Source organism: Amphibalanus amphitrite, unplaced genomic scaffold, assembly GCF_019059575.1.
Source record: "Amphibalanus amphitrite isolate SeventyFive unplaced genomic scaffold, NRLGWU_Aamphi_draft 001130F_arrow, whole genome shotgun sequence".
Lineage (NCBI taxonomy): Eukaryota > Metazoa > Arthropoda > Thecostraca > Balanomorpha > Balanidae > Amphibalanus > Amphibalanus amphitrite.
This window is the reverse complement of record NW_024882624.1, coordinates 162,439-177,043: the sequence shown is the minus strand read 5'-3', so window position 1 is coordinate 177,043 and position 14,605 is coordinate 162,439. Positions and strand designations below refer to the sequence as shown.

General features: G+C 49.0%; 2 protein-coding genes across 2 annotated transcripts; one reads left to right on the top strand and one right to left on the bottom strand.

Moving 5' to 3' along the window:
• Positions 1-2,522: 2,522 nt before the first annotated feature.
• Positions 2,523-7,020, bottom strand: LOC122370398 (MFS-type efflux pump MSMEG_3705-like). The gene is made up of 6 exons (XM_043345961.1): positions 5,872-7,020; positions 5,234-5,393; positions 4,521-4,790; positions 3,703-4,204; positions 3,192-3,377; positions 2,523-2,780 (listed from the first exon to the last, which is right to left on the bottom strand). The coding sequence occupies exons 1-6, from the start codon at positions 6,189-6,191 to the stop codon at positions 2,605-2,607; spliced, it is 1,614 nt and encodes a 537-aa protein (XP_043201896.1). The 5' UTR covers positions 6,192-7,020; the 3' UTR covers positions 2,523-2,604.
• A 1,115-nt stretch (positions 7,021-8,135) lies between these two features.
• Positions 8,136-14,237, top strand: LOC122370399 (MFS-type efflux pump MSMEG_3705-like). The gene is made up of 6 exons (XM_043345962.1): positions 8,136-9,231; positions 10,246-10,405; positions 11,272-11,541; positions 12,011-12,506; positions 12,844-13,029; positions 13,854-14,237. The coding sequence occupies exons 1-6, from the start codon at positions 8,915-8,917 to the stop codon at positions 14,027-14,029; spliced, it is 1,605 nt and encodes a 534-aa protein (XP_043201897.1). The 5' UTR covers positions 8,136-8,914; the 3' UTR covers positions 14,030-14,237.
• Positions 14,238-14,605: the final 368 nt, after the last annotated feature.

The following is a 14,605-nucleotide window of genomic DNA, read 5'->3' as shown; positions in this document are numbered from 1 at the left end:
AGGACCTCATCTCTGCAAAGGGCCTCCTCTCTTCAGAGGGCCTCTTCTCTACAGAGGGCCTCCTTTCTTCAGAGGGCCTCTTCTCTACAGCGGGTCTCCACTCTTCAGAGGGCCTTCTGCATTCAGGCGGTCTCCTTTCCACAGAGGGCCTCCTCTCTACACAGGGCCTCCTCTCTACATAGAGCCTTCTCTCTACAGCAGGTCTCCTCTCTACAGAGGGCCTCCTCTTTAAAGGGGTCTCCTCTCTACAGGGGGCCTCCTCTCTACTGAGGGCCTCCTTTCTACAGAGGACCTCCTCTACAGAGGGCCTCCTACCTACTGAGGAGTCAGAGGGGCCCTAGCGGTCAGACACAGACACTAGCGGTTATTCACTGGAGGCCCCAGGAAGTAAGAAGGGCCCTAGCTGTCAGGCTGGTCAGAGGGCCCTGAATGTCCTGACGTGATTTTTGGGATTCCCGTGAATTTCTTTCGCCTCAGACGTGATTTTGACCTGCCAGGGCCCAGGGGCACTAAAAATAAAACAAACAAAATAAAAAATGAAAATAGGACATCACCAAAATTAAGTGACCGAAATCCGTTGAGTTTTTAATTTTGCGTATAGGTAGGGGCACCACGAATTAAATTCATGACCATCCCCTTGGAGTTTTCCTGGATCATCCCCTGGTGCTCGCACGGTTGAGACAAAAACGAGTAAGATTCTGGTCTTCAATACGCCTTTTCACGCAACACGATCCAGAAAAACAAAGGTATTAGCTCAGAAGTGTTTGACAGGTGATTTTGAGCATGCAAGACGGCGTCTATAGCGCATTTAGGTCTTCGGCTTTTGGGGGGGGTCAAATGACCCTCTCAGACCTTTTGGGGGGGGTCATGACCCCGTGGACCCCCCCCAGGATCCGCCAGTGCTACAAGCTGCGAATTGCTTAGGTATGAGTAGCAGTGACAGCTATTCTCACGTTTCGTACTTTCAAATTTTCGATCTTACGTCTGGTCAGCTTCAGGGCTTCACCATCATATAGTCATGGAGGAAAAGTGGGAATGTCTTCTGCTCTGATAAGTGCGCCAAAACTGCAATATAATTTCAGAATCATGACATCACCACCTGATCCATATGCAACGGGCAGGGTGCAGCTAATGGCTAGCCGTCAGTGGTCATGTCATCGGTGGTCATTCAAAAGGTCACGCTAGGTCATGGAAGGTCACCAGCCGTTATTTGATCACACTTTCTGATGATTTTACTTGCCAAGAGCTTCGCGGGAAAAACGAGCGATGCACCGTTGAAAAAAATTGAGTGAAAGGGTCTCAGGTCCGGTGACATCTGCAGGTGAAATGCCCCAGGGTAGGATTCCGGTGCTTGTTGATTAACTTCGTCAAAAATGGCAGTAGAGCTGTGATGTCGGCACCATTGTGTTCGTCATGATCGAGCTGGCACGACCTGCATCGTTCTCATATTCACCCTCCAATCGTAACAACTACAGCAGGGATTGGCAAATGGCGGGGCACCCCCTTTGGGAGGTAATGAAGGTCTCTGGAAACCTCATCCCACATCTCTTTAGCATTAGTGGCTCTCCTTATGGAACAGGTTTCTTGACTGGTCTGTTTCGCCCCAGAATTCAAAGACTAGTCAAGGTAAAACCGAGCGCACCATCAGTGAGCACAATTTGATAAGCTGGTGTATCTCAATTTTCATGTAGAACCTTGCACGTATCACGGACCTAAAACCCTTTCGTGCACTCGTGCAAAAGCAACTGCCATGTTTCAACAGCTGGTAATGGCATTTTCACAGCCGCTGACGTAAGAAGGGGAGGGATGGGGGGCTCGATTAGACCCCCAGCCGTTCGGCCGCCGACCGAACTTAGTTTTGCAGAAAAAAAAAACGAGTGCTATCGAACCCCTTGACGAGAGGGAGCCGATGCTATATCCAATTATAAGGTCTTGGGCTACTGCGTGCTTTTTTGGTCCTGCCTGTGATCTATCCGAACACTTCTCCCCACAAGTGCTGGGGTTAAATGGCATACCTAGATTTCAAATGGTTCCTGTGGTAGAACTGCCATGCTTGAATTTGACTAATTAGGAATGGAAAATTTTCATATAGTAACGGAAATCTATGGAATTTCAGTGAACTTGGTTTTATCGGCAATGGGGTCTGGCAGTGGGGTGGGGAGGTAATAAGTAATAACCCTGCCTGGCGCCCCAAAAAGGGGGCACGATCCCCGAGGCCCTGCCGATCACCTTATAACTACAGGCATCACAGCTCCACACCTTTTGCAGATGGCCAGGACCCCCTGCGATGCATCCCAACAGCAATCTTTATTCAGAACCTGCCTTGATTAACCAACGATGCATTAAATGCGACGGATAGCTCTATAATGCATTATTATCAACTATTGAACGGGCCTCGCCGATAGGGGGGTACTGTACCCCCCTAACTTTCGATAGCGGGGGACCTGTCCCCCCCGTCCCCCCCGGTGGCGCCGCCCATGGGTCAAGTTATGGTGGCATTCAGGTCAAGGTGTGACATGAAATTTACAGATTGGAAACTTGTATTGTCACATCACAATTCACGATACTCGCTCCCTCCCGGAAGTCGCTGTTTGAAAGCACGACTCACTCCGCGCTGTCAAACGCGAGGTTTGTCTCTCCCTTGCCGTCCAGCGATGACCGTTTGGAGGGAGTTTGCTCCGTTTGAGCCTTCCGAAGGTCTCTCCGTAGTGCTAGTAGCGCCAGGACGTAGACGATAGCTCCCAGGATGTACTCTCCGGGGAAAAACAGGTACAGAGTATCTGAGGGAGAAACAAACGTATTGTACAGGTCTACCAGATACCAGCACACTCACCTCACTAAGAATACGAAAATGTTAAGAAGTTGGCGTAATTCCAACTACAACTTTGTTGGAAGTTGGAATTGTAGACACGCTTTAGAAAGAACTGGATCGTAACGTTTATGGAATCGAATATGCTACACTTCACATGTGGCAATTCTCACAGGACAAATCAATATTAACCGTGCTTGGGTTACAAACTTATGAGTCACACTTCATCCAATGGTATTTGAAGGCTCCTGGCTAAAAGATGTTTCGCACCACTTATTTGGTTCTTTAGTATCTGCATGAAGTGACGGACAAAGCCTCCAAAACAGCTGACATGAGACTCAGTGCTTAGTATCGTTACCAGCCAGGTAATCGCGCCACTCACTTCTGAGAGCCTCGACCTCCGTGTATCCGGCGTTCTTGAATGCCTGCTTCACCGGGTTCAGCAGTAGCGGCATGTTACCGCCGATGTTAGTCGTAATGAAGAAGTACAGGGCGACAGCAGAGGTGCGGACCTCGGCCGGGACCAGCTCCACCAGAACGACGAGCGTGATGGGGACCCATACCTCACCTGAGACACATGGAGGGCATGGTCGGGATGACGTGTATCAATACAAAGTTGACAGACGATGGATATCGTTGGTACTAACAACGGATACTTTCGAGCCTTTTAGACTTTTTTAGGGGGGGGGGGACTTTGATTCCCTGTCGCTGCAACTGTTCATCGCATCGATTGTCTTGTGACTTATTCAAACAGTCGCCATCCTCGAAGTGATGCTCACTGCAAGCTGCCAAATGAAGTAGGTACTAGGTATCTGCACTCCGCGGTATTTGGTCTCTCACCGATGATGTATGTCTGTATGAGACTGACGTAGGGCCTACACAACTCGACTCACCGATGATGTAGGTAGGTATGAGGCAGATGTAAGCCCATGGTGGCTCCAGGAACAGCACGCAGAACACGAACGGCGCCGCCAGCAGCTGCGAGGCCACGATGACCCAGACGCGACCGTGCGGCCCAACGCGGCTCACCACGCGGTCTGAGACGAACCCGCCGACCAGCACTCCCACCGAACCGGACACCATCGGTATCCACGACATGTAGGTGCCGATCTGGGCCGGGGTTTGTCCGGTGCTCTCGAAGTATGTCTCGGCACTGTAGGACCAGACGTAGCCGGCTGCGTTTCGTATCGCTCCGGCCAGGGAAAGGAGGAGGATGGATGGACGGAAGAACATGCGAAGAAGATGAGGAAGTCTCCCAAAGAGGGAGTCCTGGGATGTTGAGGAGTCTGAGGGCGGAGGTAGATCGGTTAGAGGTGGTTCGCGAAGTGTGAAAAGCATGAGGAAGCTGAGCAAGATCCCAGGACTGCCAGAGAGGAAGTACGCCCATCGCCAACCCTGGAAGAAGAGCAGGCGCAAGTGGTCAGGAGCATAAAGATCTCAAATACAGAGAGGCCATTTACTTAGCAGAATGGACTTTCGATAGTTCACTGACACTTATGGAGAATGACACCCGAAGGTGACCAAGAGAATATCAAAGAGGACGTCATAGTCCGAAGGTTGAACGGTGGTTGTGCGTTACATTATAGGTAGCGAAGTTTGGAGAACGGCAATCTGTATTCAGGAACCCATTTCATAGCCTGGCTCTTATTGTGTGCTTTCGTTAGGGCGTTCCGTCAGGCGTCACCTCTCCTCTTTTCCCTCGACTGCTCACCATTCCCATAATATCTGCCTCTGTGATGAAGTCGCCAACGGCGTACGACAGCGAGTACCCGAAGTAGATGCCCCAGTTGTAGACGCCGAGCGCTGTGCCTCGCAGCTCGGGACTGAAGTAGTCGGCCAGCAGCGAGGTGGCGAACGGCGTGCAGCCGGCCTCGCCGAACCCGACTCCGAACCTCAGCGCGGCCAGCTGCCAGTACTGCTCAGCCAGGCCCGTCAGGACCACACAGGTGGACCAGACGAACAGACAGCCGCAGAGTAGCAACTGTTGGGAGAGAGAAAGGATTGCTATGTCGAATCGGTGCTCTCCGAGGCACGGCCTTTCGGAAGTCCCGTTTGGTTCGAAAGGCGGCGGACATCCTGAACCTTACATACGCCGACCTCATCCTTTTACCGCATTCCCAGTCGTGGTACTACAATATCCGCGCCAGGCGTGGAACGAAGTGGCATCTACAGCTCCTCAACTTCGAAGAGTAGAGGTGAATGGTTAGGTTAAAATTACCTCTTTCAAGGCCAATCTGTGGACATGACCATACCTTTCCCCGATTTTAGGGCTAGCCAACTGTTTTGTTGGACCAGACCCCACCCTTTCCATGAGCTGCTTTTGTCTTGCGCAGTTCGGCTTACGTTAGGTACCTACTTCTCTTCTGGCCTGTCAGGTCGGCGTTACATTACTCCCTTCTACAATACCCACCTGTTTCACATTACCTTTCGGTTGTACAGATCAGCGGCTATTCCCAGTGGCACTCCCGCTATGGTAAACACTAGCACGAAGATGGGTCCAGCCAGCAGGTCGTATTCAGTTCCGGTACCGGTGTAGTCCCATTTGCAGCCTGCTGAGCCGCCAGCGTCCACCAAAGATAGACATCTGCAATGGACGAAGTGTATGTAGGAAATCAACTGATCCAGGAAGGCACACCTATCGTTATGCTGTGGTTTAAATAGCATGTTAGAAGACTACCCAAAGATGTTATATCTGTTGTAACGATACCACAATTCTAAATTCTCATGGGCATCGAGTTGCGACGTAGCTTTTCCTGCGAGGTACAGTCCACAGCAGAAGTAATGTGGGGTTTCAGTCATGGGTATGTTCTGCTTCTGAAGCTTAGCAACGATTAGCCAGACTACAATGAAACTTTGAATGTAGCTTATATGTATCGTCACCCTTGCAGCTGCAACTTTAGCTATTGACATCTTCTTTTCGATCACTCCGCATTAAACAATCGCCAGTCAAAGCCAACCGTTGAGATTGATAAAACCCTACATTACTTTAGCGGTGGGCTGTACCTCGAAGTTTCCGCATAGAAAACAACATCCAACAACCCGTGTTCCACCATCCAACTTACGTCGTTCTGTCGGTACAGTTTGAGCAATCTGTCTCCTCTAAGGTAGAAGGGACCGTATCATTCAACAGACACCCTTGGTCGCCGAAGTGGATCTCCTGAGCCGAAGACCTCGCCACGACAGCCAGCATGTACCGATCCAGCTGGTTCAGCAAGTTTGTGAACGCCAACAGCGCCAAGACGTAGAGACTGTAGCCGGAGGATCGCAGGAGAAGGGCGCGGATGCCACCGGAAGGTGCCGGTTTCGGGAGGGATGTCGGGACGGCTAACTCGCAGCCCGTCGGAAAGTGCTCGGATAGACGTGAGGCCCGTCGCTGCGCCATGATGAAGGATTAGATCAATATATAGTGGATCTGGATATGGTGAGAGATGGCTGAGCTGAAGCCCACAGAACGAAGCGTTCTGTGTTGGTTGCGTCAGATCACGGGTGTGATGAATCCAGGTCTTCGAGGTTTGCTTTCCCTTCAGGTTTGCTGCTGCGAAGCTAAATTACTTGTTTGTGCGATCCTTTTCGCGCTTCTGCTAGGATCTTTATCTTAACTGGGATGAGCTGTGATCTTGGAATGGATCCTCCGGATGTGCTTCTCTTGTAGTCACTTCTGATGGGAATATTCTGAATCGATCTCGCACAGCTACTTGTTTTCATTAAGAACCTCAGATTCTACGCTTCGGTATCCCCTTTTCCGCTGGGCTTTCTATACTGGAGCCACAGTCCTCGCTCCTAAAAGACATTGAGCTCACCGACGTCTTCGGTCAACGAGCTCTTCTGGGCCGTCAAGGCGTCTCAATCACCTGGGATATCAAGGTCGACGAGATCTCCTGTGTGCCAGATGAACGGACTTTCAGGTCCTAGGTATTCTGAGGTCGCCCTGGACAGCCAAGGTCGTCGAGGCGCGAAGGTCACCTATGTATCCCGAGGCTAACGATGTACCGCGAAGTCACCCTAGGTCTCTGAACCACCGAGTTCTTCAGATCAACGGGTTCTCCTGGCCTTCAGTTTCTCCTGACCAGCTGTAGCTGCCTACGTCCTCGGGTTCCTTAGGTGATGTCGCCAGAATCACGAAGGTCACCAAGTCACCACAGACCTCCCGATGTCACTGAGGTCGCCGGAGTGACCGGTCGTGCGGTCCGAACTGCGAGTCCCACCGTCCACCACTGCTGACAGATTGTCCTGTCGTCTCTCCGTGGGATCATTGCCAGCTGAGGTCCACCCACTGAGATTGATATCAGTGAGGATGTATGAACGGACGCCTTGTGTCGGTAAGCGCTCAGACAAGAGTGGGGGAGGGATGGCGGCCTGCACATAAGTGGTTGATGTCGATAAATGTGTTATTATGTCAATCACGCGTGGACTGGTAACCACTTCACATGATCTCGAGGAGAAAGTTCAACTTATTCGTGCATGGGATTGCAGCTTTAGTATTGGGAACGATCTTGTTTCTAGTGCTCGTCATGAAAAACGCAAACTCATAATGACATTTGGTTCAAATTTACCTTCTTGACTCTGGGCTTTTCGTGGACGTACATGTAAAAAAGTTACGTTTTTTGTGTGTGTTTTTTCACACATCCATGATACGTTATGATTGTCTCCCATTAGGTAGGTATTTATTCTAGTTTTAACATTTTTTATATAAGTACATGCTGACTGTTGATGTTCAGGACGCAGTATACCTATGTGCCAAAGCAATCGGATTTGTTCCTAAATGGGCTTGAACGCGCAGGGGCACCTTCACACATACGTTATACCTAATATGTAAATTTGCATCGAATAATATCTAAACCATGACCCAAAGCTGCACAGGCAAAGCCGAAGGCAGATCCACCGAGGGAGATTTGGGTATGTAAAGCTTCCTTTGCCTTCAAATTTTCACGGTCAGATACGGTGCTACGATAATATCAGACCGTAATCAAACTTCCCCCGCGTATGTAGGTCTTTATGAGAAAAGCGCATCTGGTATATGAAAATTACTTGTTGAGCATGACTTAAGAGAAATCACCACGCACAAATGATTGAAATAGACCCGAAGAACTTCCCCTCTCTTAGGATGGATGCTCAAAAATTCATGGCGCAAGCGACAAAGTGCGATGACCATACCCACGTGCAAATAGGTAGGTATATGCGAATACGATAAAACATATAGCTGCCAAGTGGGCACTTGTGTTCTCCGCTTCTGGCCCCCGTGAGTGGGCCCGCTCGCCACCTCGGGGCAGCGATACAAACGCCCCGATAGGGCCGATCTCCGTGGCCCCGCTGATCTTGGAGCATTGGCGATCGGCGATCAGCCCCGATTAGTCGTCGGCCCGCGCCGAAGAGATCCGATCATTCGCCAGACCGCGCTTCACGAGGCTCCAGCAGTTGTCGAAAAGTGCCCACCAGACCTGACGACTGGCGGCAACTGGGCGGAAGCTGTGATCTCGGCGGTGATCTAGGTGTTGTGCAACGATCGCAGTGCTTCTGGAAGGAAGGAGCGGAAAAGAGCAAGTGGTCGAGCTGAGTCCATAACGATAAGAGTTTGTTTAGGAGTTAGTGTCTCTGAGGACCGACCTGGCAGCCTACTCTGAGGTGTTCATTGGTCAGAATCTCCGGTTGCACGTTTTATAGCATCTCGTCATTGCTGAAGATGACATGGTTTAAAGGCCCATTGCATACAACTTTAGCCGATATCAGACAATAAACGTTTGTTGAGCACCCTACGTAAGATACGATAGATTTAATCATCGTTGATACACAGATATCTGCGAATCAACAGATTGTACATCCGTTACCACTAGCCATAGACCTCTGTAAACACACTAGCACATGAACTGACGCACCTGGGTAGATGCGTATTTCCACAAAGATAACTGTGATTTTGCGCAATCGAATCATGCTTTTGTTCACTTACTTATGTGAAAATTGAACTCTGATAAGCACTCTGCAAATACCTTGGGCCAGCATCGAAGGCACCGTCAGGCTGTGGCCGGTGGCCGTTTCACGTTCGTTGCGGCATCTTCCCTAGCCGGTAGCCACTTCACTCTAAACGGCCACACACACAACAGCTTCACCATGAAGCGACGCTCATCCCACCACTCTGACCACTCCCTAAAGGACGCCGAGTCGGCTGTCCCTCCATCCTCCCCCAAACCGGCCCCCTCGGGCGGTCTTCGCGCCCTTCTGCTGCGCTCCTCCGGATACAGTCTCTACGTCTTGGCCCTGCTGTTGGTGGTCTACTTGCTGAACCAGCTGGATCGCTACATGCTGGCTGTCGTGGCGAGACCTTCGGCACAGGATATTCATTTCGGTGACCAGGGGTGTCTGCTGAATGACACGGTATCGTCCACATTGGAGGAGACGAACTGCTCAAACTGTACCGACAGGACAACGTGAGTTGGATAGTGAAGTGGTATGGCGGGAGTTGCATGGGTATTGCATGGGCTTTGCTAGTACGAAACGGGAACAAATGTGCCCTTTCAGTGATGTTTACTTTAACATTAGGTACATCCTTGGGCGTTGCATGGGAGCGATTTGCCATAATCGACTTTGGACGAGATTTGCACTAATCTACACTAATCTAAAGTACTAAACGCTGTTGACTCTACGAATCATTGTTCATTACCAGTCATAAGACGATCTGTTTACTCTTACAAAGATGCATGCAATGCGAGTGCTTTTATCCTCATCTCCATATTGGCCGCTTGTTGCTGGGCAGCTTGACGTTTGGTGGCTTTCAAAGATCTGAGTGGCAATGAGCATTGAGAAAAAATTATCCTAGCAAAAACATGTCCTTGCTCACTTCCAAAAGTACCTTATTCTCTCCGCTTCTTTCCATCTCAGTGTTCAAGATTATCAGTATTGCCACCCTATACCCCTCCCCACCCACCATGGCGAAATTTATTGAGACCCCCCAAGATTACTTTCTTTACCCGGACACGGGTCAAATGCGATATAAGATCGCCGCCTTTTTCTGAACAGAGGTGCTCGGACAAAGCGTCGAGTCATGTTGTCGGGGGGTTGATCCGTTAGTACCTAACCGTCTCGTTAAAAATTATGACGGATCAATAAACAAAAGAAAATATAGGAGGCTCATAAATTATGCTCCAAATGACGTACGGCTGACGTAGGCCATCCTATGTCAATACCTAAAAAATAACACACGCGTTCCGCCGACACTTGACAAAGTGATTACGAGGCCGTATACTTCTTATCTTTCTACCGCATGGCTCGGTAAAGGAACCGGACTTTTGCTGATATCCACATTTACGTTCCCAGGATTGAGGATAAAAGCAGGGTTACTAATTATTTATACCGTCCATTAATTTACTTGTTACCGTTCTGGTTTAAAATTAAATAGGCATTCCAGCTCTGTGGTTTGATCAGTAAAAATTTCATCACAACAGATGTCTATCTCTATTGGACGCTGGCGGCTCGGCGGGCTGCAAATGGGACTATACCGGTACTGGAACCCAGTACGATATCCTGGCCGGGCCCATCTTCGTGCTGGTCTACACCATAGCCGGGGTGCCGCTGGGAATAGCCGCTGATCTCTACAACAGAAAGGTAAGAGAGCAGGGTTGTGCTTGACTCATGAGTCGAGTCAGAAATTTGACTCAACTCTGACTCAAATGAGTCAGATTTGAGTCGAGTCGGATAAAATGTTGAGCTGTTGAGTTGAGTCAGAGTTGAGTCGGACAAAAATATTAAGGTGTTGAGTTGAGTCAGAGTTGAGTCAGTAAAATAACTTTTGACATTGAGTTGAGTCAAAAACATTTAGGAACATGAGCCAGCTGACTCAACTTTCTAGAAACAATATAAAGTATAAGTTTTTCATTCTCCCCCCGCTTAACAACTAAGGCCTGGCCCTGCTGCCGGATTTTTTCACCCCCCCCCCCCCCGCTCAACAACTTTTTTATCTGAGTCAATTTTGAGTCACACACTTCACTCAACACAAAATTTGAGTCAAGTTTGAGTCAACTCATATTTTCATTGAGCCGCTTGAGTCATGAGTCGAGTCAAGGGAAAAAATCAGCTCCTTGTTTGAGTCAGAGTTGAGTCAGAGCATTCTGAAGTTGAATGATGAGTCGAGTCGGCAAATTTTTTTGAGTCGAGCACAACCCTGTAACAGAGCCTCTTCGACCTATGTGAATGTTTTTATAAACACCTAGTGTATGTACATTTTTATTGGGTATGCATTTATCTTAGATGGTCGAATTTGTTGATCAGCAGATATCTATAATTGCACTACACATAAGAAGTACCGATATGTGCGGTATCATATGAAGACGCCAATTCGCTCACAACTATCGCTGGTCGACATATTACTGGTCACCTTCCAAAGTTTCTGCCGTAACTTTTCTAGGCGGCGTCTTCTTAGACCCATTCGGAAGTGCAAATAAGGCCTTGGTCTCTCCCGTTGTTTTCGGCAGTTATTACTCTGCGGCTGTCTCCTGGTCTGGGCGACGTGCGTGGTGCTGACGGGCCTGGCCGAGCAGTACTGGCAGCTGGCGGCGCTGAGGTTCGGAGTCGGGTTCGGCGAGGCCGGCTGCACGCCGTTCGCCACCTCGCTGCTGGCCGACTACTTCAGTCCCGAGCTGCGCGGCACAGCGCTCGGCGTCTACAACTGGGGCATCTACTTCGGGTACTCGCTGTCGTACGCCGTTGGAAATTTCATCACGGAAGCGGATATAATGGGCATGGTGAGAATGAATCAATAAATGAATGAATGAATGAATGAATGAATGAATGAATGAATGAATGAATGAATAAATGAATGAATGAATGAATGAATGAATGAATGAATGAATGAATGCGGGAAAGGAGAAAGACGGCCAGGGTTATCTCTAGTTAACGGTGGTGAAAGCAGATTGGCGTCATATCAAAGTAGGTTATATAAGTGTCATATTTTTAACTCGAATAATTTTCAATCATAGACGGAACAGGGTAAAGCGAAGATAGAGGGAACAGGGTTTTCTTATCGGCGACTGCTATTGAGTTTTTTTTATTTTGTTTTGTTACCAAGCTGATGCCTTTTCTTGGAAACAGTTTTATTCATTTCCCGTATTATAAAAGCGTTCTCTATTTCATGCGTCAGTTTATGCTATATTCGTGTCATTTACCTTTACCAATCATTATTCTCCAACTAATCACGTCCCGTCCCTGCGGCAGGGCTGGCGGTGGGCCTACTTCGTGTCCGGCGGACCGGGTATCATCCTCAGCATAGTTATGTTGTTCACACTCCGAGAGCCTCCGCGGTCAGGAGTCACCGCCTCCAAAGACTCTCCGCAAGCCTCACTCGTAAAGAAGCTTCCTCAGGTTATCAGATTATTCTGCCGTCCTTCTATTCTTCTCCTCTCTTTTGGTGGGGCGATACGTAACGCTGCCGGTTATGTGTGGTCTTACAACACGGAGACGTACTTTGAGAGTATCGGCCAAACCCCGGCCCAGATCGGCACCTACATGTCGTGGATACCGATGGTGTCTGGCTCGGTGGGAGTGCTGGTCGGCGGGTTCGTCTCGGACCGCGTGGTGAGCCGCGTCGGGCCGCACGGCCGCGTCTGGGTCATCGTGGCCTCGCAGCTGCTGGCGGCGCCGTTCGTGTTCTGCGTGCTGTTCCTGGAGCCACCATGGGCCTACGTCTGCCTCATACCGACCTATATCATCGGTGAGTCGAGTTGTCTAGGGCCTACTACGTCAGCCTCATACCGACTTTCATATATCATCGGTAAGAGAGTAAATGCCTCGCAGTACAAAGCACTGAGCTAAATCCAATGACGTACCAATTTGGAAAGCCACATGATTATCAAGCAAGGTACTCTGTTAGAGTAATAAACTTCTCGGAAGCCCTGCTTTTTCATCACGTGACCAACTTTTCATGCAGTGTAAGAAGTAAAGAATTAAACCTCACGCTCTAACTTTAGTATCTCCTTTACGCCGGCAAGCAGTTCGCATCAACGTTCGTAAATCCTTCTCCTATAGTAACACGTGACTTTGCCCTGCAGGTGAGATGTGGATCCCGATCACGCTGGCTGTGCTGGTAGAGCTAGTCCCAGCTGAGGTTCGCACCACCATCGTCGCCCTCTACTTCTTCATAACGACCAACATCGGCGGTAACATGCCGCTGCTGGTCAACCCCGTGAAACAGGCCTTCAAGAACGCTGGTCATACGGAAGTCGAGGCTCTTAGAGGTCAGTGGATGGCTTGGGCTGTAGGCATGAAAGTGAAACACAATTCATTTCGGTGCCGGATTTTCCTGGGGAAAATTGTTCGTTTGGAAAACATTGCTTTAACTTTTTCATAGTCGGGCATCCGTTGATTGTACCTTACTGAACATAAAGTCCTTACTTACGGCAAAGTCCTTACTGAACATACTGCCGGTCCCGTAGTTCAGTTGGTAGAGCGTTGGACTCCGCGTGGTGAGAGCACGCGTTCCCGGTTATAACAGTCCGGGTTCGAAGCGCGACGGGCGCTTGACATTTATGGGCCTCCTGACAGGTATGGTTGCGGTTGGTGGCAGGCCGTAGCCAGGCGAAGTCAGTGAGGGGACCGGCCGTGCGCGGCTATGTGCGCACGTTAAACTTTGGCCTCTAAATTCTGCCAATAGAACCGGAATTGCGCGATCGGAGGGTAGAGGGCAGGGTCACCGCAACAAGCTTCGCTTAGCCGTGGCCCTGTCCTTGTGAATCCTTCCCATCAAAAGGTTCGGACTAAATTTATAAAAAAAAAAAATGCAGTAAAGACTTAAGTGTCGATATCAGGTTTATAAAACTATATTCTTAATCAAAACTATAAACTTTATTTTTAAATCTAAAAGCTAAAACTTCCGCAAAGCTGATTAGAAATGTATTTTCCTAAAAAGATAAATGTTCGTCAAAACGCCGAGTATAAGTGTCAGTACAAGAAGCATAGTCACCTTCTTTACGACATAGAAAGGTGATTCTTTTGATGCATCTTTTCTGCCCGGTAGATTATGTGCTTCTGCCGTAACTGAGAGTGTCAAAACCTTTTTCAGACACACTGTACCTGTTCTATCCCGGAGAGTACGTTCTAGGAGCTCTTATCTACGTTCTGGCGCTACTAGCACTGCGCAGAGACCTCCGGAAGGCCCAAACGGAGCGAGCTCCTTCCAAACGGTCATCACTAGGCAATACGGCAACGATCAATCCCGCATATGAGAGCGGAGAGTGAGTCGTGGCCGTCAGAACATCGACGAAAGCGGTGAGATCAATGAGTGGCTCGAACTATCATCATATTTATGTGTTGTGATTGTTTTACAAATATACCGACAGAAAAGTGGTGACGAATGTATATTTTTGTATCCACTGTTTGTTTTGTATCCTTCGTTTTGTGTACATAAGCTGCAAACCCGAGAAAATAAACGTAACCAAGTCTCGTACATTTTGGGAATATTTGCATTGCTGGCACTTGACAGTGATATTTTGTTGCTAGCTAAGCAGCAATTTCTGACTTATCAGGTATAAGTTATCTAGCATAAAAGTAGTTCTTAAGTGTAAAGCAGGTACATACTTTTTGGTTATGTCCAGCAGCTCGTAAATCTGCATTCATACTACACGCACTAACATTCCAACCATTCATACGATCATTGAAGTGCGCGCGTCCTTGTTGACTACTCTCGTTTACTGAAGTGAGCCGGATGCGTGGGCCGTGGGCTTTGTCCGTGCCATGGGCGATAAGTCGACGCGATAGCGCTTCAGTTTTACACCGTCATCACCTATTGCGTTTTTCCCGGACTGACCGTTCTTC